This window comes from Cyprinodon tularosa, unplaced genomic scaffold, assembly GCF_016077235.1.
Source record: "Cyprinodon tularosa strain WSP-4 unplaced genomic scaffold, ASM1607723v1 ctg357, whole genome shotgun sequence".
Classification (NCBI taxonomy): Eukaryota; Metazoa; Chordata; class Actinopteri; order Cyprinodontiformes; family Cyprinodontidae; genus Cyprinodon; species Cyprinodon tularosa.
This window is the reverse complement of record NW_024039071.1, coordinates 352,421-379,062: the sequence shown is the minus strand read 5'-3', so window position 1 is coordinate 379,062 and position 26,642 is coordinate 352,421. Positions and strand designations below refer to the sequence as shown.

Sequence of the window (26,642 nt, the reverse complement as noted above, 5' to 3'; positions counted from 1 at the left end):
GCAGGGTGAAGAAACACTCCCTTAGAGGTAGGAAAAGAGCTCTGACATTGCGAGGGGCTCAGGGTAGAGTGGCTTCTCCTCCACATCTAGAGGATTCAGATGATTTGGCTCTGATTTATTTCAGATCATTCCTGGATGCTTCCTTTGGGAAAAGTTATAGACACATCACACTGGGAAGAGGCCCTGGGGGACATGCTGGAGGAATTATTTCTCTTGACCGAACTTGAAACACCTTTTGCTTCTCCAGGAGGAGCTGGAGGAGGTGTCTGTAGATATGGAAGTCTGGGTACCCTGATTGAAACTACGGTCCTAGCAACCCTGTCCCTCATAAGTGAAAGAAGATGAATATGACTACTTCCATTAAAAGAAAACACCTCGACACAAATAAATATTTTTTTGGTTACTTTGACATGAGAATTAATTCATTACCTCCATTACCTTATAGAACTGCATGGGACATACATATAACAGGGAAATGCAGCAACTAATGCCATCATCCTGCCTGAGGAAGATTTAACATGAGAATGACTAAAACAAACACTAGCTTAGACATTGCTTAGTCAAAACAAGACCTGAGTCAAATTTGGAATAACCAAAGCTCTTAGACACAAAACAGCCAACTGAATTATGACAGTTTACACATTGGAATAGAACAAGGTGATAAATGCTACTACTCCAATAACTCCCAGGAGCGAGGCTGCATAAAAAGACTTTGGAAAGTAGCATACTTCATTACATGAAACAAATTCAACATCCAGCCAATGGAAATCCACCCATGAGATCAATTTGGATCCGTTTTGCGGGTCTTTCTCAAATCTGGCATATGCTACTGATGGCCCTAACCAATCAAGAATGGCTATGGGTATGTACTCAGAAAGTGGAGCAAGATCAGTCAACTGCGGGTCTACAGTAATGACTATGGACTGCTATTCAGGCAAGAGAAATCTTGAGTATGGTGACAAACAGAGGGAGGGTGATCTGCAGAGGGAAATTCCTTCACAGAGGGAAAAATAGTAGCTGTTGAGGAGAACTATTAGCACCTAAGAATACAACAAGAAAATGGTAAATAAGAAGAAGCCAAAGGGATATACACACAAGAGTACAGCAAGTTCTAAGAGCAAGTAATTGAAAGCTATTTAGTGCCAGTAACCAGAAACCCCACTGGGATAATAAGTTGGCCAAACGTAGAAATTAACAGCACATGTTAAAACACAATAGGTACTTATCAGCTATGGTGGATTCCACCCAGGATCCAGTTCCCACAGCCACATGAGCAAAGCACATGGAATGAGCACATGAAATGAGGAAAACAGCTAGTGTGCTTTAGAACCAGTTTCCAAGATGAAGCATCCAACCTCTAACAATACATCGGAAAAATGTCCCCAAAGGATGAATTGGAAGCTAGAACAGAAGGAGCTGGATAAACCACTATAGGAGAAAAAAAATCCCACTCCATTGGATGTATCACTGCCAGACACTTTATGTGGCTATGATTTCTTCTCACCAATGGGTAGAAAAGACAGGTCTGAGCAACAGAGCAACAGAGGTCTGTGTCTATCACACCGGACAAGATCAAAAGCGCTGTCTGTGCAAAAAAGACTCAGAGACGAGCATGATCACACAAAAATGTCTAAGGCAGGAAAGGATTACATAAAATGTCATAACTAATTGTATGCTTAGTGTATAGAAACACTTGTCAGGAAAAAGAACTAGGTCAAAGTGGGAACCGCATTCCAAGGTTGAGGAAAATAACAAAGCTAAGATCCTGTAGGACTCCTGGTACAAACCAACAACACTGTAATGGATAATACTGGAAGTTCTAAAAACTGATAAGCAGCAGAGGACTACTTCATGATGGGTGCATCCCTCCAAAATGACTCTAACACCAGGAAAACAAAAAACATTTATGGTCATAATTCATTCATGCAAATGCTTCACCACCACTTTATAAATGTAGAGCTATTCAATTCAATTCAGTTTATTTATATAGTGCCAATTCACAACACACGTCATCCCAAGGCACTTTACAGTTCAATCAGATCATACAGTAAAATTGATTCATAGTTTTCTATCTAAGGAAAACTAGTTAATTGCATTGACTCATTGACTCAAATGCAATCCCTCAAACTATGCATGCAAGCATAGTTTGAGGTATGAATGAAAAATGAATGCCTTTACTGGTAAAAATGAATGCCTTTAAAGGTAAAACCAAACATTACAGGAAGTGACATTAGGTGGACTTCCTAGCTGAGCTTTTATCTCAATTCTTGTCACGTTTTCCTCTCCACTAGCGACAGTGGAGAGGAAAAACTCCCTTTTAACAGGAAGAAACCTCCAGCAGAACCAGGCTCAGTGTGAGCGGCCATCTGCCGAGGCTGACTGGGGTTCAAGGAGACAGAAGCAGAGATACAAAAAGCAGCTGTAAAAGCAGGCCCCGTCCAGGAAACAGGCAAACAGGCCAGGCAGACCAGCTCCCATGTCAGAGGATGAAGATAGCACACCTAGCCAGTCACAGTCAGAGAAAAAGGACAACACTAGACAACAGGCCGATCTCCAGCATCTATCTCCAGCTATATCCGTCAGATATGTCAACATGTACTTTAGTGATTTAGGTTAAACTTTTAAAGTCACATCAGATTCACTTCATGTCCCATTTCTCCTTGTTTTCCTAAATGTTACCACATGTATCAGAGTCTGAAGCTGCTGCAAGAGGTGAAGGTAACTAAATTTCATTAATCTTTCTGATTATTTCCATGCCTTTTCTTTCTGGTATTTTGTCCACTTTGCAGTAAACCTTGGAAGGTATCGATGTCTGTACTTCATAACTAGAACATAATCTTCCTATACCAAATTAAATCCATGGACTGATAATGACATAAAATACACCATGATGATGAAATAAAAAGAAACCTGTTTATGTAGCAGAAATACTATACTGCAAAAAATGTCTAACTAACCAAGTTTTTCAATCGTATATCCTCCCGAAAAGTAATTTTGATCTTAATACACTAAGCAAGAGCAGATTTTGTTGGATTATTCTCAAAAAAGGAAGTCTTAGCAACTGCAATTGTCTTACTGCATAGGCAGATTATTGAACTTTTTTTTGAGAAGAATATTCTAAAAAGAAGATTAATAACATAATCTGCTCATATTATCGTATCAATTTCAAAGTTAGATCAAAAGGACTTTTTGCCAAAAACAGGTCCCTAAGACTTGGTTAGACGGACACTTTTTGCAGTACTAGCATGCTTGTATATTTGGAGCTAAGCCGTATTTTAAGGCACTGTGTGGAACATGTTAAGTAACAGATAACTCCCTCAGAGTTTGCAGTGAAGTTCGGAACTTCAATACATAATATTCTTTTTAAGAGTACATAACATGTGGAGAAAGAATGAGGACAAACCTGACAGATATATCAAATCCAGATGCAAAAGCTGCTGTTTTGAGCCCTGCCTTATCAACAAAACTGTCATAGCTGAGAATTTGGAAACATAACTTAAAAAAGATGGAAAGCAGCTTTGTAACTGAAAGAACCGTAAGGATGAAAGTTTTGTGGGAGTCCTGCTTCTCTTTCTCTGCTAATAACAAGATATGCCCAATTAACAGCATTTGATGATTTTTATGGTTTTTTCATCATAATTATTTAAGAATTCATCCTATTACAACGAAAAATTTTGAAGCACAAGATAGTTATTTCACAAGTGCCCTTTTTTTGTAGATTTTCTGACAGGACAGAAAAAAGTCCTGGGTTTATTAATTAACCCTTGGATAATAGTGCTTTTAAGACATTACAACTTTAGTTTGAAACTAGATTTAAGGACGATTATTGCCAACTGACCAATGCAAAGCAATGTATAAATTTGAAGAGGGAAAAAATAGGTGGACATTTATTTTTCTAAGATCTGAGTCAATACTTCATCATTCTGCTTCATTCTATCTCTATTCTCCTACTCTGCAGAATCTATTAGTTCAATCTCTAACGTTCTGCTCTCTCTGCTTTTTCTCATAGTAGCTTTGCCTCGTCTGTTCCTTTTGGATGTGACTCAACCCTGGAGATAAATATCAGCTATGCTGCTTCCATCAACACATTTGTTTATAGATGTTTGAGATCGGCTTGTTTTTCAGTGTAGTCCTGCTTCTCTGGCTGGATGTGCTCTCTCCGTCCTCTGACACGTGAGCAGGCTTGGAGCTCGTCTGCCTGGCTGTGTGTTTTCCTGGACGGGGCCGCCTTTTACAGCTGCTTTTTGTGTCTCTGCTTCTGTCTCCTTGAACCCCAGTCGGCCTCAGCAGATGGCCCCTCACACTGAATCTGGTTCTTCTGGAGATTTCTTCCTGTTAAAAGGGAGTTTTCTTCTCCACTGTTGCTACAAGCATGCTTAATCTGAGGGATTGCCTTCGAGTCAATGAGTCGATGCAATCAACTGGTTTTCCTTAGATAGCAAACTTTGAATCAATTTGACTGTATGATCTGGTGAACTGTAAAGTGCCTTGAGATGACATGAGTTGTGAATTTGCTCTATATAAATAAACTGAATTGAATATTTTTTAGACTCACTATTTGTTGGCGTAATGGTGGCATATCTGTCGCATTATGTCTGTACCCGCTCCGCATATCTAGAAACTAAAATATTTACCAGCTCCAAGATAATCCACATATATGGTCAGTAATATTTAAGTCCAGCTACAGAATCTCAATTAATTTTGTCTGGGATTGTTTTTTCTTTGATTAAACAATTTTTAAGTTATTAAACTTTAAAATAAAATTAAAATCACATCACATTTGATAAGACATAATAATAATGCAGCAAATAATTTTGAGCTGCTAAGAGTGTGTCTGATCAGTATACTAACAAATGGCCACAAAAGCCTTTCGTTCAGCCACTACATAGTATGAACACCTATACTGCATGTGTAAATGTTGTCTCTGCTCTTTCTTGTTAGATTAGTTTCCTTTGGTCTGGTCATGATTAGCTTTGAAACTGTCCTGGTGGGAAATATTATTTGGGCTGCTGCCATCAACATCTTCAATTATGTTAATTCTTTTAACATAGAAAGTATTTATCGATCTATGTTCCTTATTTATGTCTGCTTCTGTCTCCTGGAAGCTCCAGCCTTGGTACAGGGCCACTCAGGCTAAGGGTGGTTCTACTGGAGGTTTCATCCTCTGGACAAAATCGCTTTATCCCAGGTGTCTGGAATGTTGTAACCAATCAGTGGGCCTATATATATATATATATATATATATATATATATATATATATATATATATATATATATATATATATATATATATATATATATATAGGTAGGTAATCACTATGCTTTTTGGTGACACAGTGTGTACCGCAGTCAACATGGACCTTAGAGAGAAAATTTTAGATAATCTTGTTAAAGGTAAAGGCTAAAACACCTTTTTCAGCTTGATGTTCCTGTGGGATATATTATTCAGAAATTCAAGATCCATGGGAGTGTGGTCAACCTCCTTGGATGTCACTGCAGGAGGAAAATTGATGACAAGTCAAACAGATGGATACTGTAACGGTACCTAAAGAGCCCAGAGAAACATCAAAAGAGATAAAAGGTGAACCTCAAGCTCAAAGAACATCAGTGTCAGATCTCACAATCTGTTGTTTGAACCAAAGTAGACTTAATGGAAGTCAACCAAGGAGAATACCATTGTTCAAAACAAATATTAAAGTTCATATGGAATTTGTCAAACTACATGTTGACAGCCACAAACCTTTTCGGAGAATGTCCAATGGACAAAAGCTTTTACTAAGTCCCATCATCTTTATGTTCAAAGACAGAAAGACACAAAGACAGAAAAAAAAGAGGGCTACTAAAAGAAGAACCCTGTTCCAACTGTGAAACGTGGAGAAGGCCCTGTTATGTTATGAGACTTCTATGCTTCATCTAGCACAGGGGTCCAGAATCTCTGCAAGGTACAGTTGAATTTCAAGCCCATCAAGGGATTCTAGAGAAAAATGTGTTACTCAGTATTAGAAAGCTTGGCCTCTGTCACAATTCAACAGGATAGTGAATTAAAACACAGAGCTAAAACAAACTCTTGAAACACTATGAAATTGATGAAATCTTGAAGAAAATAGCATCGGGAATAACCACATTTTATCATTTTCAAATCTAGAATGACTTAGAATAGTTGATGCTGCTTGGTCACCACTAAGATTCTGCTTTATGACACAATACGCCTTTTAAGACTCTTATAGAAATATAGTTGATAGGTTGATAGGTTCTGTGGACTGATGAACTGAAATGTAATTTTCTCTGCTCAAAGGTTTAAATATTATTTCATAACATGTATTTTTTTTATAAAATCCCATTTAAAAAGAACTTTGTATTGGTCTATCATTTAAAATATCCCTGGAAACCAGGCAATGTAGAACTGCTCCGTTCATTTGGATGTTAGTGCATTCATTTGTTCAACTTTGGAATAAATGCCCTCCATATCTCACCCTAGACAATAAGAATTGTAGATGAAAACAGATGAAAGAACACTAAAGAAGCATACATTCATCTTTTCCCAAAGATGAGTCCACGCTGTTCAATATTCAGGTTGAGAGAGCTTAGTACCTGAAACGAGCTGCTGCCCGCTGATCCCCACCGTCATGATGCCCAGGTTATTCATTGCCGTGGCCCAGGCTCCATGATCAGCTACAGGGACGTTTAGCTGGTCCTGCTCGGCTCCAATGTTACCTGGACCATCAGCTGCTATAACAGATAGAAACTAAGTCAGAAAAATCATTGAACAGAGGATCCTCCTTTCAGGATCTTAATGGATAAAAGGGTCTACAGGAAATTCTATCTTTATCATTTACCACTGGCCATAGCAGGTAGTCCTTTTTCTCCTTCCTCCGAAGTTCTGTCATCAGATAGCTTCTCAGACAGACAAGGGGATGGATCAGGAGATGAGTCAGCAAGCAGGCTAGTTCACTCCGGTCCACCGTAGCAGTTTTCCTGTGCAAGAGACAAAACATTTAAAATAAGAAATTTACAAAACCCAGCAGGACTCTAAATTAGTCATCTAGAAGTGCAAGTGAATATAAAGCCAAGTTCAGAAAAATTGCACGTGAGAAATTCAACACAAACACATACACTCACCGGCCACTTTATTAGGTACCCCATGCTAGTAACGGGTTGGACCCCCTTTTGCCTTCAGAACTGCCTCAATTCTTCGTGGCATAGATTCAACAAGGTGCTGGAAGCACTCCTCAGGGAGTTTGGTCCATATTGACATGATGGCATCACACAGTTGCCGCAGATTTTTCGGCTGCACATCCATGATGCGAATCTCCCGTTCCACCACATCCCAAAGATGCTCTATTGGATTGAGATCTGGTGACTGTGGAGGCCATTTGAGTACAGTGAACTCATTGCCATGTTCAAGAAACCAGTCTGAGATGATTCCAGCTTTATGACATGGTGCATTATCCTGCTGAAAGTAGCCATCAGAAGTTGGGTACATTGTGGTCATAAAGGGATGGACATGGTCAGCAACAATACTCAGGTAGGCTGTGGTGTTGCAACAATGCTCAATTGGTACCAAGGGGCCCAAAGAGTGCCAAGAAAAGATTCCCCACACCATGACACCACCACCACCAGCCTGAACCGTTGATACAAGGCAGGTTGGATTCATGCTTTCATGTTGTAGACGCCAAATTCTGACCCTACCATCCGAATGTCGCAGCAGAAATCGAGACTCATCAGACCAGGCAACGTTTTTCCAATCTTCTATTGTCCAATTTCAATGAGCTTGTGCAAATTGTAGCCTCAGTTTCTTGTTCTTAGCTGAAAGGAGTGGCACCCGGTGTGGTCTTCTGCTGCTGTAGCCCATCTGCCTCAAAGATCGAAGTACTGTGCGTTCAGAGATGCTCTTCTGCCCACCTTGGTTGTAACGGATGGTTATTTGAGTCACTGTTGCCCTTCTATCAGCTCGAACCAGTCTGGCCATTCTCCTCTGACCTCTGGCATTAACAAGGCATTTTCGCCCACAGAACTGCCGCTCACTGGATGTTTTTTCTTTTTCGGACCATTCTCTGTAAACCCTAGAGATGGTTGTGCGTGAAAATCCCAGTAGATCAGCAGTTTCTGAAATACTCTGACCAGCGCTTCTGGCACCAACAATCATGCCACGTTCAAAGTCACTCAAATCACCTTTCTTCCCCATACTGATGCTTGGTTTGAACTGCAGGAGATTGTCTTGACCATGTCTACATGCCTAAATGCACTGAGTTGCCGCCATGTGATTGGCTGCTTAGAAATTAAGTGTTAACGAGCAGTTGGACAGGTGTACCTAATAAAGTGGCCGGTGAGTGTACGTCTGATACCACCTGAACACCAACAATAGCAATTTTCAATCTTTTCTTTAAAAGCTACCACCAATAAATGATGCAGACATGCTAACAATCACAGGCTGTTTGTGTGTTTGGGTGTGGGTTGATGTCTCCCTGAAAAACTTTGGCCGAGTGAAGCCCCATTGAAAACAGAAGTCAACCAAGCCAAAACTTAAATGCATCTGTTTAAATCTTAGCCCTTTAACTGCCAAGTCAACCGAATGGTTGACCATTTGCTCAACAAAAATGGAGGTTGGAGGTTGACAGGGCATTCAAAGGGCCACAATAGAAAATCATGCATCTAAGAACTCATTGCTATATACTTTTTACTTTTGGGATTGTAGATGACAAATCTCTATACTTATGCTGCTATGGGCTTAGACTGCTGGAGGACATAGAGACCCCTTTCTCAATTTATCTCTATTATCCCACTCTGCTTTTTCTTCATCTGGTCTTTTACTGTTTGGCTTTGACTCCATCCTGGAGAGAAATATCAGCTGTGCTGCTTCCATCAACACCTTTGTTTATAGATGTTTGAGCTTGGTGTGTTTTTCAGTTTAGTCCTGTTTCTCTGACTGTGACTAACTGGATCCTCAGACATCTTCTGACATGGGAGCTGCCCTGGAGCGTCTGCCTGGCTGTGCCTTTCCTGGACGGCGCCACCTGTGGAGCTAGTTAACAGTTGCCTTTTATATCTCTGCTTCTGTCTCCTTGAACCCCAGTCAGCCTCGGGAGATGGCCGCACTGACCCTGGTTCTGCTGGAGGTTTCTTCCTATTCAAAGGAAAATTTCCCTCTCCACTGTCACTACAAGCATGCTTATTGTGAGGGATTGCCTTTGAAGCCATGAGTTGATGCAATCTACTGGTTTTCCTTAGACAGAAAACTTTGAATCAATTTGAATGGATGATCTGGTTGAATTGTAAAGTGCCTTGAGATGACGTGTTGTGAATTGGCGATATATACTGTAAATAGACTGACTTTAATTGAACTGAAATTCATAAAAGAGCCAACTTTTCCTTTTCAGCTTAGTTCAAATGACTTAGGCTGCAAGTTAACACTAAGCTTGTCTTTATACACTCACCGGCCACTTTATTAGGTACACCTGTCCAACTGCTCGTTAACACTTAATTTCTAAGCAGCCAATCACATGGCGGCAACTCAGTGCATTTAGGCATGTAGACATGGTCAAGACAATCTCCTGCAGTTCAAACCAAGCATCAGTATGGGGAAGAAAGGTGATTTGAGTGACTTTGAACGTGGCATGATTGTTGGTGACAGAAGCGCTGGTCAGAGTATTTCAGAAACTGCTGATCTACTGGGATTTTCACGCACAACCATCTCTAGGGTTTACAGAGAATGGTCCGAAAAAGAAAAAACATCCAGTGAGCGGCAGTTCTGTGGGCGGAAATGCCTTGTTGATGCCAGAGGTCAGAGGAGAATGGCCAGACTGGTTCGAGCTGATAGAAGGGCAACAGTGACTCAAATAACCATCCGTTACAACCAAGGTGGGCAGAAGAGCATCTCTGAACGCACAGTACTTCGATCTTTGAGGCAGATGGGCTACAGCAGCAGAAGACCACACCGGGTGCCACTCCTTTCAGCTAAGAACAAGAAACTGAGGCTACAATTTGCACAAGCTCATTGAAATTGGACAATAGAAGATTGGAAAAACGTTGCCTGGTCTGATGAGTCTCGATTTCTGCTGCGACATTCGGATGGTAGGGTCAGAATTTGGCGTCTACAACATGAAAGCATGAATACAACCTGCCTTGTATCAACGGTTCAGGCTGGTGGTGGTGGTGTCATGGTGTGGGGAATATTTTCTTGGCACTCTTTGGGCCCCTTGGTACCAATTGAGCATTGTTGCAACACCACAGCCTACCTGAGTATTGTTGCTGACCATGTCCATCCCTTTATGACCACAATGTACCCAACTTCTGATGGCTACTTTCAGCAGGATAATGCGCCATGTCATAAAGCTGGAATCATCTCAGACTGGTTTCTTGAACATGGCAATGAGTTCACTGTACTCAAATGGCCTCCACAGTCACCAGATCTCAATCCAATAGAGCATCTTTGGGATGTGGTGGAACGGGAGATTCGCATCATGGATGTGCAGCCGACAAATCTGCGGCAACTGTGTGATGCCATCATGTCAATATGGACCAAACTCCCTGAGGAGTGCTTCCAGCACCTTGTTGAATCTATGCCACGAAGAATTGAGGCAGTTCTGAAGGCAAAAGGGGGTCCAACCCGTTACTAGCATGGGGTACCTAATAAAGTGGCCGGTGAGTGTATTTAGGCAGATAATCATGTTAATTACAGAAAACTGTTGATACTCTATTCTCTCACACATTTAGCCTATTAGAACCTTTTCAGGTGATTATTTTCAAGGACTTGAATACACAATTAGAGTAAAGTCTAGGTACAGTAATTAACCCTCCTTACAAAGGAGAAAATTGCCATTTCAAATATATTTCAAGTTTACACTTTCAACAAATCAAAGATTAACGCTGCTGCCACATTGCTTCTCATCACCCCAAATAAAGTACAGTGAAAATGAATAGAGGATTTTTGCTTTTCTGTTGCACTTAAATCTTTTAGATAATCATAAATATTATGTTGCACAAAACCTGCATCAGTAAATACACAAAGTAGATTTAAATTAGAGCTTCCTTCATTAAAGTGAATGTTTATCCGAACCAACCTGTTCCAATATTGAAAAAAGCAATGTAAGATTATGGATTACACTTGACTTACTACACTGCTGGAGTTCATGTTTTACCAGCCACACTTAGTTGTCATTATTGCTGGATGTAGAGAATCAAATAAATTGCGTAATCAACATAAAAGAGGTTAAAGATCTTATTCTCTATTTCTACTATGGAGAAAACGATATTTCCCAATGTGTATTTTTTTGGGACTCAAGTGAATATCAGTGATAGTCATAAACAGTGAGAAAGTAAAAAACGAAGGTAAACCTGCCAAGAACTTTTCCCCATCAAACGCTGCTCTAAAAGTCACCAAAAAAAAAGAAAAAGAAAACTAGAAGACAGATCTGAAGAACTGCAGACCTCATTTGCCTCAGTTAAGGTCCACATTAATAATCCAGCAATAAAATAAACATCAATGGGAGACTTTCCAGCCTAAAAAAGCAACAATGTTAAAAATGCTCCAAAGCTAAAAGAACACAAAGTAGCATCACATGTAGCAAAACATACTGATGATTCCCAAAAAAATTTTGATAAGGGGAGCTGATGAGACAAAAGGGGTGATTCTTGTAGATACATTAGATACATACATACTGTCAAGCCTAAATTCTTCAGAGCAACCTAACCCTGTCACCAACCATCTTAACTGCTATGTATCAGTTCCAGCAGGACTATGAAAAGTACCAAGCTTCCAAATAGTTCCTCAATATGCAAAGGAACAAAAGCTTAACATGTAAAGTTCAGTTGCACTTCAAATATTGGGATAAAAATATCTACATTGTATGAGTTTGTATTTAGGGGGATGGTGTAATTCTGAATGTTTCGTATGCAGAGCACGTCCCCTCCTCTCGCCCTGTCTATCAGTGTCTATCAGACCCCACTGCTCAACAATCTTCATTTTTCACATCTGACACCAGGAAACCAGCCGAGCCTCGCACCACATCCTGTTTTAATTGAGACACAATCATATCAATGACTTTTTATTAATGACTACACACCATAACGTGTAGCTCAGGGAGGCTGGCAGTTTGACTAACACAGAGACTGTCTTTGCTGTAGTCCTCGCTCTTGATTAGAAATGTGATTACTAGGAGGAAACATGGAACTGAACCAACATGTCTGGTGTAGCTGCGGGTGTGAGAGTTTACTGGTGATGTTCATTGGTAGTGAAGCTGTAACACACCAAAAAAGGCCAATCAAATTTACTGAGTGATATGAGGTTACATGCTGACAATTTGCCAGTCAGTTAGATCACTGTATTGGTAAAGGCATATTTCATATATATATCTATATATATATATATATATATATATATATATATATATATATATATATATATATATATATATATATATATATATATATATATAGATAGATAGATAGATAGATAGATAGATAGATAGATAGATAGATAGATAGATAGATAGATAGATAGATAGATAGATACATATGGACGTTATAACAAAAAAAGGGTGCTTTAAGAAAATGTTTTCCTTATTCAATGGAAAAAAAACAATAAGAGTAGCTGCCTGTTGGCTAATGCTGTTTACTGTGAGCCACATGGCCAGGAGCAGCAACATCTCCAGCAATCAGCACTCTAATCAGAGGCTTGGTTAGTAAATGCAGAACAGCAAAATTAAGGAGACTGCTTAAAAAGGACAGATGAACTGATCCAGTGCATCCAAATGATGACCTTAAGGGGCTAAATTCACCACTGTGCTATTATTTCTATTTATTTATTTTTTTCAGTTGCTTTGGAAGCATAATGCAAACCTACAGTAGGGGTTCTTAAAGTGTAGCTCATCCCATGTACAACCTAACCTTGCCCAAATAATAATAAAGAAATGCAACCAAAATTTTTGATGCAGAGAGGTCCTGAGTGGCAGTAATAAATGTGGAGATGAGCAATGGTGGTTTAGCAGGTCAAGACAAGTGCCAGCTACTCAGATTAGCCATATGAGCATGAAGAATGATCAGAAGAAAACTCATGGCTAAGCCAAGATCTTTTAAGGTGGAAGATTTTTCACCTCTATCAACCTCCAGTTTGTTGAGGGAGATCAGGCGTTGTGCTGCCCAGTAGGCCAGAGCCTCATCAGTTTGAGCCACATGCTCAGGTGCTGACTTTTTGATGCCTGAAACCACTGCTGCTGAGGTACAGTAGGATAGGGTGACTTGTGTGTCTAAATACGCTGTATTTAAAAGTTATATTTAAACCTGAACGCACCAAGATGTTGCACCGGCACGCACCATTTGAACCAACACAAAAATTCAACCACAATGGCCACCGTTTAACCCTAAGAGGGCAGGACTTTGTTGGTTTTAAGAGAAATACTGCAGGAAAGGCTAAAATTAAAATGCAATAAAATGCTGAGTGACACTAAGATACCACACTTATTCCTATTTTCTACAAAAATATCTTATTATGGGTTAGGTAATACTTTAAACAGTAGATCTTCAACAGGTGGTCCGCAACCCCTAGGGGGTCCATGGAGGTACTGCATGGGGGTCCTGAACGTTTTGGTTGAATAGCCTTTTTTTTAAATTCCCTCCTGCAATTTTTTTCCACTAATTGAAATGTCTTTAAATCCACATCATCATGAATTCAACACACTGTAGTAAACAGATAAATGGAGGCAGAAGATGTCTTTCAGTCATCAATACACACATTTAGTGACGCACAGGAGCTCTTTCAAGCTGGGCACCGTTTCATTCACAACACCTGTCCCATCAACCAGGAATCAGAACCAGAAATACTTTATAATCCCAGAGAGAAATTACTTTCGTTACATTCCTCCATCTGTAACAGAGTGACTATAGGACCAGTTTGATATAACACAATTTCATACTATATATATAATTAGGGTGTCCCTGGTCCATCTCGCCATCAGTTTGGTGGTCCTGACTTTAGCGATCAACAAAGTGAAGAGCAATACAGCATCAATAATTAGGGAATCAAAACAATAACGACAGAGATCTGGCAATAGAGATGAAGGAAATATTCACACTGTTTTCAGGACACCACAATAATGAATGCTTATTTAAAAGCAAACCTTCATAGAGGGGCCTAGGGGAGTCGTCACAGCGAGCCAATTAAAAACGACTACAATGATATAATTTTCTGAACATTTTCTGATATACGTGTCTCTTCTTGCGCTGATTAAGTTTAAGGATTTGCCTTCATATCATATATTGCTGTCGCTTTCCTCTGGTGAGAGAAAATATCTTGCAGAATATTCTCTAACCATAAAAACAGAGAAAAATGCTGTCTGTTGATGGAAGCTTGATAAAATACTAAACAAATATCACTATTATACTGCAGGTTATATTATTATTTGTGCCATAATTTTTACTAGTAGAGTTTGTAAGAGATGCGTTAAAGAGTATGTCTTCATTTACATTTTTGCTTTGTCCCTGTAACGCTTCCATTAATAATTTTTTATTCAATCTTGGATAAATATTTCTCTTACTACTATTAGCAATATTATCATCATGGGTAATAATATTGAGGAGTTTGTTCAAAAAGGTAGAAAAGCCCCCATGTAATGTCACCTTTCTCTCAAACCAAAGTGTGAAAGTCAGAGGCTGGTAAGATTTTCATATAACAAATAAGCAAGTTTCCAAATAAAAACCTCACAGTGTTGTGTTGACTGGCTAACAGAGGAATAAAGATGAGATTGGATTTGATCTTGCATCAGCACGAGCCTGGGAGAAAGAGAAATTTCGGTTGATGCAGGCAGGGCTTATGCAAGGCTGACAAAACAGAGGAGCTTCTAGCATCTCTCTTCACTGTGGGCTGCACATCAACTTGACAAACACGTACACCCCCCCATCCCCCTCCCTCACACACATCCTCTTAATCCAGGTAAGAATCGCATGTTTAATGGGCTGCAGCAGGCAGTTACTTAAAACCTACACAGATCCAAACACCTGGAGCTATGTACTGTCTGCAGTAACTGTGTATTTATCCTGCTGCTCACTTGTTCATATCAGCCCATCCTGTCTAATCTGTCTCATTTTCTCTCTGGGGAATCGGTGCGCTTGTCTTTGAGGATGTAATGTACCATAACAGAGAAGAAGACTGCTACGTGTACTAATAGGTGTAAAGAACTCAACACTGCAGATTTCTTTATGCTAATATCCCTTCAGATAACTTTAGCAAATCAATTGATAAATAACAAATTATGAGGTTGGTACTGATCCATCCGAATATTTACGCCCAAAATGATCCAACTAGTCCAATTCAGTTCATCTATTTCTATTTTATGAACCTCTGTAGTCCAGCGAACACTTATTCTGTATTTTTAAAGAGTAAAGAGTAAAGTTTTGAGGAGTTATAGCTGTTTTTATTTGTTTTTATATTTGTATTTTACATCGTAGCATGCTTACTGTTATGTTTTTTTTAGGTAGACAATTTTAAGATCTGTCCAGGGACAACAGATGAAAAATAGCCTTTTGGCTAATTCCGGTGCATTTGCAGGAATGCTTTTTAATGTACACTGTCCCTGTCAATTAAATTAAATCTGTTGGTAAAATTTGCACTGACCTTGCTACTTGTATGGGATAACTAATGAGGAAAAAACTGTTTCCAGAGTAAATAGGAGACAACAGAAAGGATATTGGAAAATAAAAATCTGTTTTCTTCTCTTTTTTGGGGGTGGCGGGGTGGTTACCTATGCTTCTTTACTTAATTATGTAGTAATTGGGAATTTAATCAACTCTAACACAAGCTAAAACTATTTACAATCTACAAAACACTGGGGATGTAGGGAGGCAGATGGTGATGGTAACTAAGCTAATATAACTAAAAGCTTTTTAAATCTCCTAAAATCTGTTTTAAAAAAATCATGTTTTCTATTCTTTGCTTTTCAACAATAGCAGAATCAGTTTTAATAGCCTTAACAACTTTGCCTTTAAATCTCTTCTGCATAAAAAAAACATATCCCACCCCTCCTTCCTGCCGTTCCCCCATATTCACAGTCTCACTTATATGGTATCAGAAATATATATAGCTACACATACTTACACACACACACATATTATATATCTATCTATATATATAATAAAACCTATTGATCTGCCTCTCCAATAAGAACTGAATCCTGCATAGCAACTCTCTTATCCCCTTATTGTAGTTCGCCATTGGCTGACAAGTTTTAATTTTTCAGTTCTTGTCCACATTTCTTAAAATATGATGGATGCTGGAGCTTGAATGGGGTAGTTGGACGGCCCACAGCAGATATTGTACAATTTCCTGTATTTACAAAACTTGACAGGTATGCATGCTAAGCTGGAAAACAATTCTTTATTGAACTGAAGTTATGTTTTATAGCAGATTCAGGTTAAATTGTTTCCTCTAAACGTTGTGAAGTTCTGATATAATAGCTTTATAATGGAAAATTTCATAATAGGAGGATAATCGGTTTCTTTTATCAGGTTTGTTTAAATAGCAAAAAAGAGCATTAAATAATATTACTGTAATAATAATCAGGCTACAGTATCTCTCAAGTATAGAACTTATGTTAGCTTTTATACTGAATGCTAGCCGCAAAGAAATTTTAATTTAACACCACAACGTGAACTGAAATACTCGGCATATAACCTGAGCATCCCTGTGTTCACATTGTTATTTAACCACAATAATTATTAACTTAACTTATTAACTTATTTTTTATGCCAAAGACAACCTGATGTCGCATACTTTATCTGGTATCATCATTCAACTTAACAAACCAAAAAGATGATGAATTCTGTCTTTCTGTAGTGATTCCAAAGATACACTTTCTGTTTTGAGGCAGTTTAATCTAAAGTGTTTTAGAATTAAAAGTATTACATCGCTTATTTTTATAGTTGTTGGTTTTGTTTTTTTTACCAGCTTTAACTTTTCTTCCCAGATGAAACCTGGAAACTGACTTGCCTTAAGCAGATTGCTTTTTTTATTACAAACACTGAGCTCGCAGCAAATATTCACTTTCTTGCAAACTACATTTTTTAGCAAACCAGACAAAATCAGTAGGTTTTGATAAATGTTTTATCATTTTTGAGCCACACATCTGACCATGTGCTTCACATTAATGAAAACTGAGCCTTTTTGTTTAAAATGCTGTGGGTTCTGTTTATAAAGGCAGCTTTAGATGCAGCTAACATCAATTACTATGTGTAAAAAAAAAACCCAAAAAACAAAAAAAAACTGCCTTTCTGTTCTCTGCATGTTAGCCGCCTCATGTGCATCACAAGCTGTCCTCTAACTCAAACTAAAATGACAGTGATTGCTTTAGTTCCACCTGAACTATATTTCCCTCCATCATTTCTTACTTCTGAGAGCAGACCGGACCATGCAACCCGACTGTTTCTACTCACTTTCACAAACTATGAAATATTCACAGCTGAACGCATGTCCTCTTAATTATTCATGAGCTCAGTTGATCTCTGAATCATTCACACAAAGCAACAGCAGGAGGTGCTCTGTCAAACTAATACACAGAGACACAATCAGAGATGCACAAGCATATTCACATGCAGACGAACTGTCAGTTTGGCCAAAACAGCAAAAAACAGCAAACGACGTTGGATGTTTGGATTTGGGAAATGAACTAGATCTTGATGCTTTAAAAAATTTCTAAAATTATAATAGTCTGTTGTTTTTATTTATTTTTAAATAGCTAATTAGAGCACTTAAGATAAAAAATACATCCACTTGGTGTATTTTTCTTGCTATTGAGCAAATATTGTTGAACACATTAATAAAAGGCAGTAGGAGTGTTCAGAGAAAGCACCCTGACCGTACAGTATTAATGTGTTAGCATGAGCTGTTTACCAACATCCAGCTATACCTGGTTTTAAAACACATTAAAACTCTAGAAACGCAAACAGCTCACATCATGAGATTTCTGATGATGTAAGAATGTTTTGAATAGGACACAAAAGAAAGTGTTGGAGTCACTGATCTTCGTCTACAATTAGGACGTCATAAAAAGTTGTCAACACTTTTCCAATCTGTTCGGAGTAGTGGTGAGGAAAGTTTTTCATATATATAGATGATGCTACAGATGTCAAACTGAATCCCTGTGTTTCCCTTTAAAGCTACAATATTATGTCCTAGAATCACTTAAAACATTATTTTAGCAGATCTCCGGTTTAATTTTTCCTTAGCCCAGTGATTTAGGAGGGAAGAGCAAACACATCCTGGATGTCAACAAAAAAAGGAGATGATTTTAGATTTCAGGGAAAACAGCAGCAAGTTGAATTCTATTAAAATCATTGGATAAGAAGTTGAGGTGGTGGAAGCGCATGAATACCTCAGTGTTTATCTGTTGCTGTCTACAAGAAGGGAAGGAGCAGATTGTACTTCCAAAGGAATCGGAGGTCCTTCAATGTTTGCAGCCAGATGCCACACTTGCACTGTTATTTTTGGTGTCACAGGCTAAAATGTTTGCAATCCCTGATCCCCCTTCCCCTCAGGTTATCAATCTGTTTGGTTACAGTGGAAAACAGAACAAACTTTATAACTTTCAACTTACTTGGAAGCTTACTTCTTGTTGAAATTCAGTTTTTTGACTTTGAAACAACTAAGGCAGAGTTCTCCCAGGACTCTACCACCTCTTTACCTTTGAAAAACTATGTTGCATTAAATATGTCAAAATGTTACCTGAAGATATTCCTTTGAAATATGATGACTGTGGACATTTATTTAACAATGTCATTACATGTCAAATATATTATTCAGTCCTAATCTGTGGTAAAACTGGTAAAAATTAGCAGCTAACTCTGAGAACACATGAAAACAAATCAAGGTTTATAGAGAAAGTCCTGCTCACATCTATTTCCCTGCTATTCCAGTTTGAATCCAGAACAGGTGGGATTCAGATTTTATAAACAGTCGAACAAACCAAGCAGCGATCAGCTTTAACAGCAGCTCTGGTTGGAAGCTGGGACCCGTTTTCCTTCAGGAAAACCTCACAGGCAGCTGAGGGTTCTGCAGAAGCCCTGATTTTTCTGACACATGTGCTCCTGATCAGTCTCAGGATGTCCATCTTTCCAAAAGTGAACCATAAATCACAGTAAAGTTTTTATGCGCTCAAGTTCTTAAAAAATAAGTTTCCAAAAATTACATTTGAAATAAAAATGTCAATCAGTCCCTGGTGAGGATTTCTAAATATTCTGTCTTCAAAGACAGACTGTTTCTCTGCTCAACCAACTATAGATAGTGCAGAAAAATCTTTGGTACCAGAATTTCCTCAAAAAGAAATTAACTTTTCCTCAAAAAAGGATTCTTACTATAGTAATCTATCCCTCTTCGTTTTATGATTTCTGTTTGTCTAGCCCCTTAGCATTTTTAGTAGTTATAAGAGGTTTTTATATCAGGTTTCTGCCATAAAATTATTCTCTTATTTTTATAAACATGCTGTAGAAAGAAAAAATATAAATACTTATCTATAAAGAAATATACTGTAGATTAAGACACATTGAGGCTAAAGAGAAGGTCAGGATAACTCTTGAAATGATTGAAAACACAAGAGCAACACACAGTAGGTTCTAATGTTGGGAGTTTGACAGGTTAAAATGAAATATTTATTTTGATGACAGTTTAAGTGATAATAAAATATTACAATTGAATTACAATTTAATACAGCACTGAAACAGTCAAATACTAGCAGTTTACTCTGACTTCACCCTTTCACTGAATTACAGGGTCTGACCAGAAGAATGTGCTTCTCTTTAGATCTTAATGTCCACAAATCCTGACAGAAAGAATATTTTAGTACAAAGATGTTTAAAAAGGAATTGTAGGGGCCAGCCAAGGGCCCATCAAGGAAATTGGGAATTTTTGAATGGGCTACTACTGTAAATGGTTTTAGGCATTAGTCTGTACACAAGATATACACAGAAAGTAATTCAACCCTTTGAAAGTAGGCAGCTCCTCCAGACACACTGGAACAGACGCAGTTTCTTAATAAATTAGTCTCCCTGGTGAGCAGCATCCTATATTCGGTCCTTATTGTAAGCAGCTGTATTGTCCAATGGTTGGTGAATGTCACACAATGATGTTGGTTGGCAACCCACTGATATATTTGATATACCTAATGAGGAAAACAGTAGTTGTTGCCATGCAGATCAGAACAGATCTGCTGCCCAGCATCTCCAAGCATACCGCCTTCATGCATCCTTAGTTAGTCAGCTGATTTGCACACTGACTGATTAATTTCAGGGGAAAAAATGCCAGGCTATAGAATATTAACAAAGATCTGTCAGACACGCTCCACTTTCTTCCAAAACATAGAAGCTCATACTAAAAAAAATAACATGAGGGATTTTCCCAGTAACAATAATAGTCATTTTTATTTGTCATCGCAACCTTGACCACTCCAACGAAAGTTTTCTTTTGCATTTAACCCATCCCATAGGAAGCAGCCTGAGCATGCTGGGTTTTGCTCAGGGACCCAGAGTGTCGATATGTTGGAACTTACAGCCTTCTTCAAATGCATTAATGCTCCTCTGCACCTCTCCACTAATAATAAATCATTAAAAGCACTTGACTATAGTGGAATTCAAATTGATCGGTTAAGAGCATCCAGCGAAGTCCTATCTAAACACATTTCTGTTTGTAATCACTGTCATTTCCTTGTCCCCCCTGTCCGCTCTAAGAGCTCTTCAACGTATTCTGCACAGAGGGTAGAAGCTCTAATCTATGGACAGAGTGCAAGGCCTGCCATTTCCACCGTGACTGGGACTACCTCTTTACCCTTCAACTGAGAGACAGGGTCACGCCCAGATATCAGTCAGCACTCGCCGCAGCAAATTACTTCTAATAAAGCCTTTAGAAAGGCTCCATTAACTACAGAGACGGAGAGAGGGAGACGGGATGCAGCCGAGGCAGCAAATCCAATCAGGTCCAATCAAATCATTGTGTAGGGAAACAGGCCAGCCCAGGCTCTATAATGATTGCAAAAAGAAGGGGAGCATTTTGCATTTAACATCTTAATAGCCAGCAGTGGAAACATGGCAGAACGTGAAAACATGCCTGTGGCTTTAGAGCAGGAATCAAAAGAACATCGATGAATGTTAGTGATACATTCTTCCTAAAATCCAATCTAGTTTGATCAGTTAGGAAATGAATCTCTTCAGAAGGGACATATTATATTGGCTCCTCTAACAACACAGAATACATTCTATATGAAATTAATTGAAATAAACCTCTGTAATGATTATATATCTTTCCTGCAGTCATATTCTGGTATGAAACATATAATTATGGTTTTTCTAAACCTAGCAGAGAGAAAAGGCAGCATCAGCAAGAAATGAATTCAGTTACTAGCAAGAGCAGCTCCACAATGTGTAGGTTGAGGGCACGTTGAAACAAAATACTTAATCACTGGCTGCAGCTATTAGAGAAAAAATAAAAACAAAAGTCTCTTTCTGTGAGGACTTAACTACTTATGCTGCCTTACATCTGCTAATATCCAGCCCTAACCTGTCAGATCAGACAGCGTAATAGTATACAGATAAAATCCATATATGCTAGTTAGCCAGCAACTACGTTCTCTATAGAATAACGTATGGCCAGAGAAAGAAGAGCCCTGCAAAAACAAAGGATATAAAAGATTATTTTTGGAGGAAAGCTATATATTTTGTTCCTTTTCCAACATACCCTTGATATAATTTCGGTGCTCCATTCCTGGCTCAACCGTCTTAGATTACACTTAAAGTTGGAGCTTTTTACGTTCCTTAGAAATTTCAGCATCCAATCACAGAGGAAGCCTCAAACCTAAGCCAGACCATTGCTGAGATCTCTGACCAGTAGTCTAGCTGTAAAAAAAAAAGAAGGGGCATGGTGGATTTTTTTTGGAAGCAAAAATAGCGGTATGCTGGTAAAGATTCTCAGTCATCCAGGTCATAGTCATTCCAATAAAGTAGAAAAAAAAAACAAAAAACAATCCACTGGACTTTGTTTCAAAGTTTGAAGAGATTTCGCTTTCCATCCAGGAAGCTTTTTCAATTCAAAATGTCAGAATTAGCATTGGGTTTAAAGATATATATATAGTAGCCCAAAAACTAGCTTTTTCTTCTGGTTCAATTTGCATGTTTTCTACGCCAAAGCAAGTTTTTGGGCTACTATATAGAGCTTCTAACGCAAAGCTAATTCTGACATTTTAAGTTGAAAAAGCTTCCTGAATGGGAAGCGAAATCTCTTCAAACTTGGAAACAAAGTCCAGTGGATTGCTTTTTAACTTTTTTTGAAGCATACATAGCCTAATGAATATAGTCTATTACCCTAAAGCAATATGCATGGTATGGTTGTTACATGCCAGGTACAGTGGTCATTGACCTTGACCAAGGCACCTTACAGTAGAACCGCAGTCAGCCCCTGGACTGGCATGGCTATCACTGCCCCTACATAGTTAGGGACTAATTACCCACTGGGATCAGCTTCATAGTCATGGTAGGACACTTCTTTGATTTGATTTATTTTGCTCAGGCTACTAATAAGCCCACAGTGCTCCAAATGTTGAAAGGGCAATATTATTGCTATTACTGTTAATCAGTGTGCGAAATACCTGTCAATATTTGGGGGGATCCCCATCTCCCGATTGTTGCGCAATACCGATCTAAATTTTCTCAATATGCAGTAGGCCTATAACATTTCAAAGTCAAGGTCAACTTTAATGTCAATTCTTCAGATTCACCAGACATGCAAGGACTCGAAAGGACGTTTCTTATTCACCAACAGTGAAACAGATAAAGTGCACAGGCACAACAGATAAGATCAGCTCCTAATACTAAAATTTAAACATTCAATTTCACAATAAAATATAAAATGCTCAATAATATAAAATATGCAATTCTTATGCTAGTGCAAAAAGGCAGATGGTAATGGCAGCAGAAAAAGGGTTAGGGTAATAATAGTAGTGCAGGAGACAGTTTGTCCGGAGTGATTTTTCTTTGGGGGGGGTTCAGCTTCCTAACAGCCTGGAGAATGAAGTGTCTGAATCTATCTCTGTCTCTCTGTCTATCTGTCTCTTTCATGCACGCACATGTCCTGCTTTAATCCAGTTTCTGGCGAATGGAACTGGGTCGAATTTGTCCAGAGGAAGTCCGTTGAGGTCCACAAACAGGAGTGAAGACCTGCTGTCTTCGCTCAGTCTGTTCCACGTTGCCCGTGTTATTAACTGCGGAAAAGCAAATGGCTAATTTGCATACGCGGACAGGATTGGCTGGCTCCACTTCGGAAAAAACAGTACATATTTGTGAATAAAAGGTTTTGAATTTTAATACTGGACATGTTGAGCTTCAAAACATTTTAGTGACCATTAGCGTCAAATATATTTTATTTTTCATTTTTTTGACATAATTTAAGACCTCCTTTAAATTTTGCTTTTGAGGCTTTCAGGTGGTCTAATGGGTCAATCGGGGGGTCGAGCCGCTCTCTGCTGTTCATATATATATATATATAATATATGTTAGGAATTTTACACATTCAGTGATAAAATGTCACAGGGGATGGTATGCTGGGGGGGGGGGGGGGGGATGGTAATTTAAGAAGGAAAATGACTTTTAAGACCGGGACCTTAAATTGGGTTAATAATTCAGAATGCTTAAAATTCCACCGGTAATATTTTTACCAGCAGGTTGAGCCGTTGCACGCAATTCCACGCTGACACCAAAAGTTCCAAACATTACAGCTCTGGAACTGTTGTAGCTAGAGGTCTAAAATGTTCTGCATTTGTGGTTGACATGATGTAGAACAAACATAATACAATGAAACCTGCTTTTTCTCATGAATGTCTTTATTACTGCTGTTCAAAAAGGACCTATAATTTCCAAGAATAAAAAAAAAAAAAACAACTTTGAATAAGGTTCGACTGATGCAGCTTGGCTCTGTTTTACTCACCAAATAATTTATATATTCAGAAACTAGAGAATGTTAGCTTTCAAATAATGTATTGCACATTATTATTAGCATCAAGGCTATATCGTTTAGAAACAGAAAGCTCATAAAAGCTTAGATTTTTATTACTATTATTATTATTATTTTTGTCAAGTGTGATTCTGTGCATAATGTTGGCATGTAGGCCTAGCATGTTACAGTGTTGGGAGTAACGGCGTTAGGTAATAAGGGCGTCAATAGACAAGTTATGAAATTGCTTTTCACATATTGGTATTGCAGTTACATTGCTTGCATATTACTCTAAATCAAATACTCATAAATCAAAGTGACTTATTTTAAGTGCCCTCTTTATCTGCTGCAGGAGGATTTTTACTACAGGGACTAGCAGGGGAAGGAGATGCACATGTGCGATGCTGATTAGACTGAGGAGAAGTAATGCGGGTGGATGTTCAGCATGCAGGAACACTGACTTAGAGGAGAAATGATGTGGCAGAGCAACTAATTTAGTGTTACTAAAGAAAAGCTATCACAGAAGTCAAAGGTTAAATGTTCCTGCTGTTTGCTCCTGCCTCCAGAGGAAAACTCGCCGCCAGCAGTGAAGAGAATGTGATTTGTAAAATACAGCAGGAAAGGAATTCAATTAAACTCAATCTGAAAAACAAACATTTCATAAAGAATTTAAAGTATGAAATCTGAAAAAAAGAAACTGAGAAAAAAATTGAAAATATAAATTTTGTAAAAAGAATTATTAAAGAAAATTGAAACGTTAAAAAAAACATGAAATATAAAACATAAAAAGAATGTTTTATATTATTTTATAAACAGCAAAACAATCAGCAAAGTTACTCTCAAAACTTTTCATGGTTAAAATGTTTTCAAACATATATCTTGATTCTTTAATATTGTTTCTATCAAAAATAACATCATTAGCACCCCTAAATATCATTGGTTTATCTCTGAAAGTGTGTGAACACTTACAGCATAATGAACTTTTTGAAGAGTTTCAGTCTGGCTTTAGAGCTCATCATAGCACTGAAACAGCTCTGGTGAAAGTCACTAATGATATTCTCATGGCCTCAGATAATGGACTTGTTTCTGTGCTCGTCCTGTTGGATCTCAGTGCTGCATTTGATACAGTTGATCATAATATTCTTTTAGAAAGACTTGAATATTTTGTAGGAATTAAAGGAACAGCTCTAGACAGGTTTAAATCGTATCTTTCTGACCGATTTCAGTTTGTTCACGTTAATGACAAATCTTCCTCATGCTCAAAGGTTACCTGAGGAGTACCACAGGAATCATTGCTAGGACCAATTTTCTTTACTATATATATGCTCCCATATAAAAATATTAGACAGCATTGGATTAAATTCCACTGTTATGCTGATGATACCCAGCTATATCTGTCTATAAATCCAGATGAAGCTAACCCATTACATAAATTGCAGGCATGTCTCGAAGACATAAAAAACCTGGATGACTCTTAACTTTCTGCTCCTGAATGCAGACAAAACAGAAGTTATAGTCTTTGGACCAGAGTCTTTGAAAAAGAAGCTGATTAGTCAGTCACTTCATCTGGATGGGATTAACTTGATCTAAGAAAATAAAGTAAAAAATCTTGGTGTTTTTTATTTTATCAGGACCTGTCATCTAAATCCCATATCAAAAAGGTTTGTAGAATGTCCTCCTTTCATCTGTGAAATGTTGCAAAAAAATTAGAAATATTCTGTCCAGGGATGTCGCTGAGAAACTAGTCCATGTGTATTTGTTACTTCAAGGCTATCAGGAAGTCCATAAACTGTAGCTAAAAGCCTTCAGCTTATCCAAAATGCTGCAGCCACAGTTCTGATAAAAAATAAAAAACCTGCCTGCGCACACTTACCCTGTTTCTGCTGGAGGTTTCTTTCTGTTAAAATTGAGTTTTCCTCTCCACTGTCGCTACCAGCATGCTTGGTGTGAGGGATTGTTTTTGAGTCATTGAGTCAATGCAATAAGTTGGTTTTCCTTAGATATAAAAATTTGAACCAATCTGACTGTATGATCTTGCTGAATTGTTTTTGTAAAGTACCTTGAGATTACAAGTGTTGTGAAGTGGTGCTATATAAGTGAACTGCATTGAATTAAACTGATTGCATTTAATTTTTAACTTAACAAAATGGTTTTGTGTTTTAAAATTTGCATCTAAAAGTCATTTACTGCAACAATAAAGGAAACAAGCCGACTCCATAATTCTAAAACAGATCACTTCAGTTTCACTTTTTAAAGCATCTTAGATCTTAGATTTAGTTCAGTTTAGTGGTTTCCTTAACTTTGTTTACTAAACTTTAAAACTGCTCAGGTACTTGCATTAACCATACTGCTCTTATGTTCATTATACCATTAATGTTCTATTGCAGAATAGAAATTCTGCACAGAAAAAGAAGTAGCTCAACGGGGACATGCTGTAAGATTAGCTCTAAGGTGAGAATGTCTCTATTTCTCCAAACGGAAACTATTCAGTCTATGTTAAGTTTGTTTATGTTGCTTACAGTTGTGTACTACAAGCAACAGCTCAGTCTAGACGCTTTTAACTTTTTACCAATCTGACTGTATGATTTGATTTAATTGTCTTCGTAGTGTCTTTAGATAACATGTGTTGTAAACTGGTGGATATACAAATGAACAAAATTGAACCAAACTGAATTTTATTTCTACT

The 26,642-nt window shown here is 38.2% G+C and overlaps 1 protein-coding gene across 2 annotated transcripts in view; it reads right to left on the bottom strand.

Moving 5' to 3' along the window:
- enox1 (ecto-NOX disulfide-thiol exchanger 1) overlaps positions 1 to 26,642 on the bottom strand; it is a 189,308-nt gene that overhangs the window by 70,124 nt on the left and 92,542 nt on the right. Inside the window, exons 3-4 of one of the 2 annotated variants that reach the window (XM_038295622.1) lie at positions 6,837 to 6,975; positions 6,592 to 6,726 (exon numbers count right to left, since the gene is read on the bottom strand). In XM_038295622.1, coding sequence (XP_038151550.1) covers positions 6,592 to 6,726; positions 6,837 to 6,846 — 145 coding nt within the window. In that variant the 5' untranslated portion in view covers positions 6,847 to 6,975. Of the gene's footprint in view, positions 1 to 6,591; positions 6,730 to 6,836; positions 6,976 to 26,642 lie in introns of both variants that reach the window. The other variant, XM_038295621.1, reaches the window with a different exon arrangement.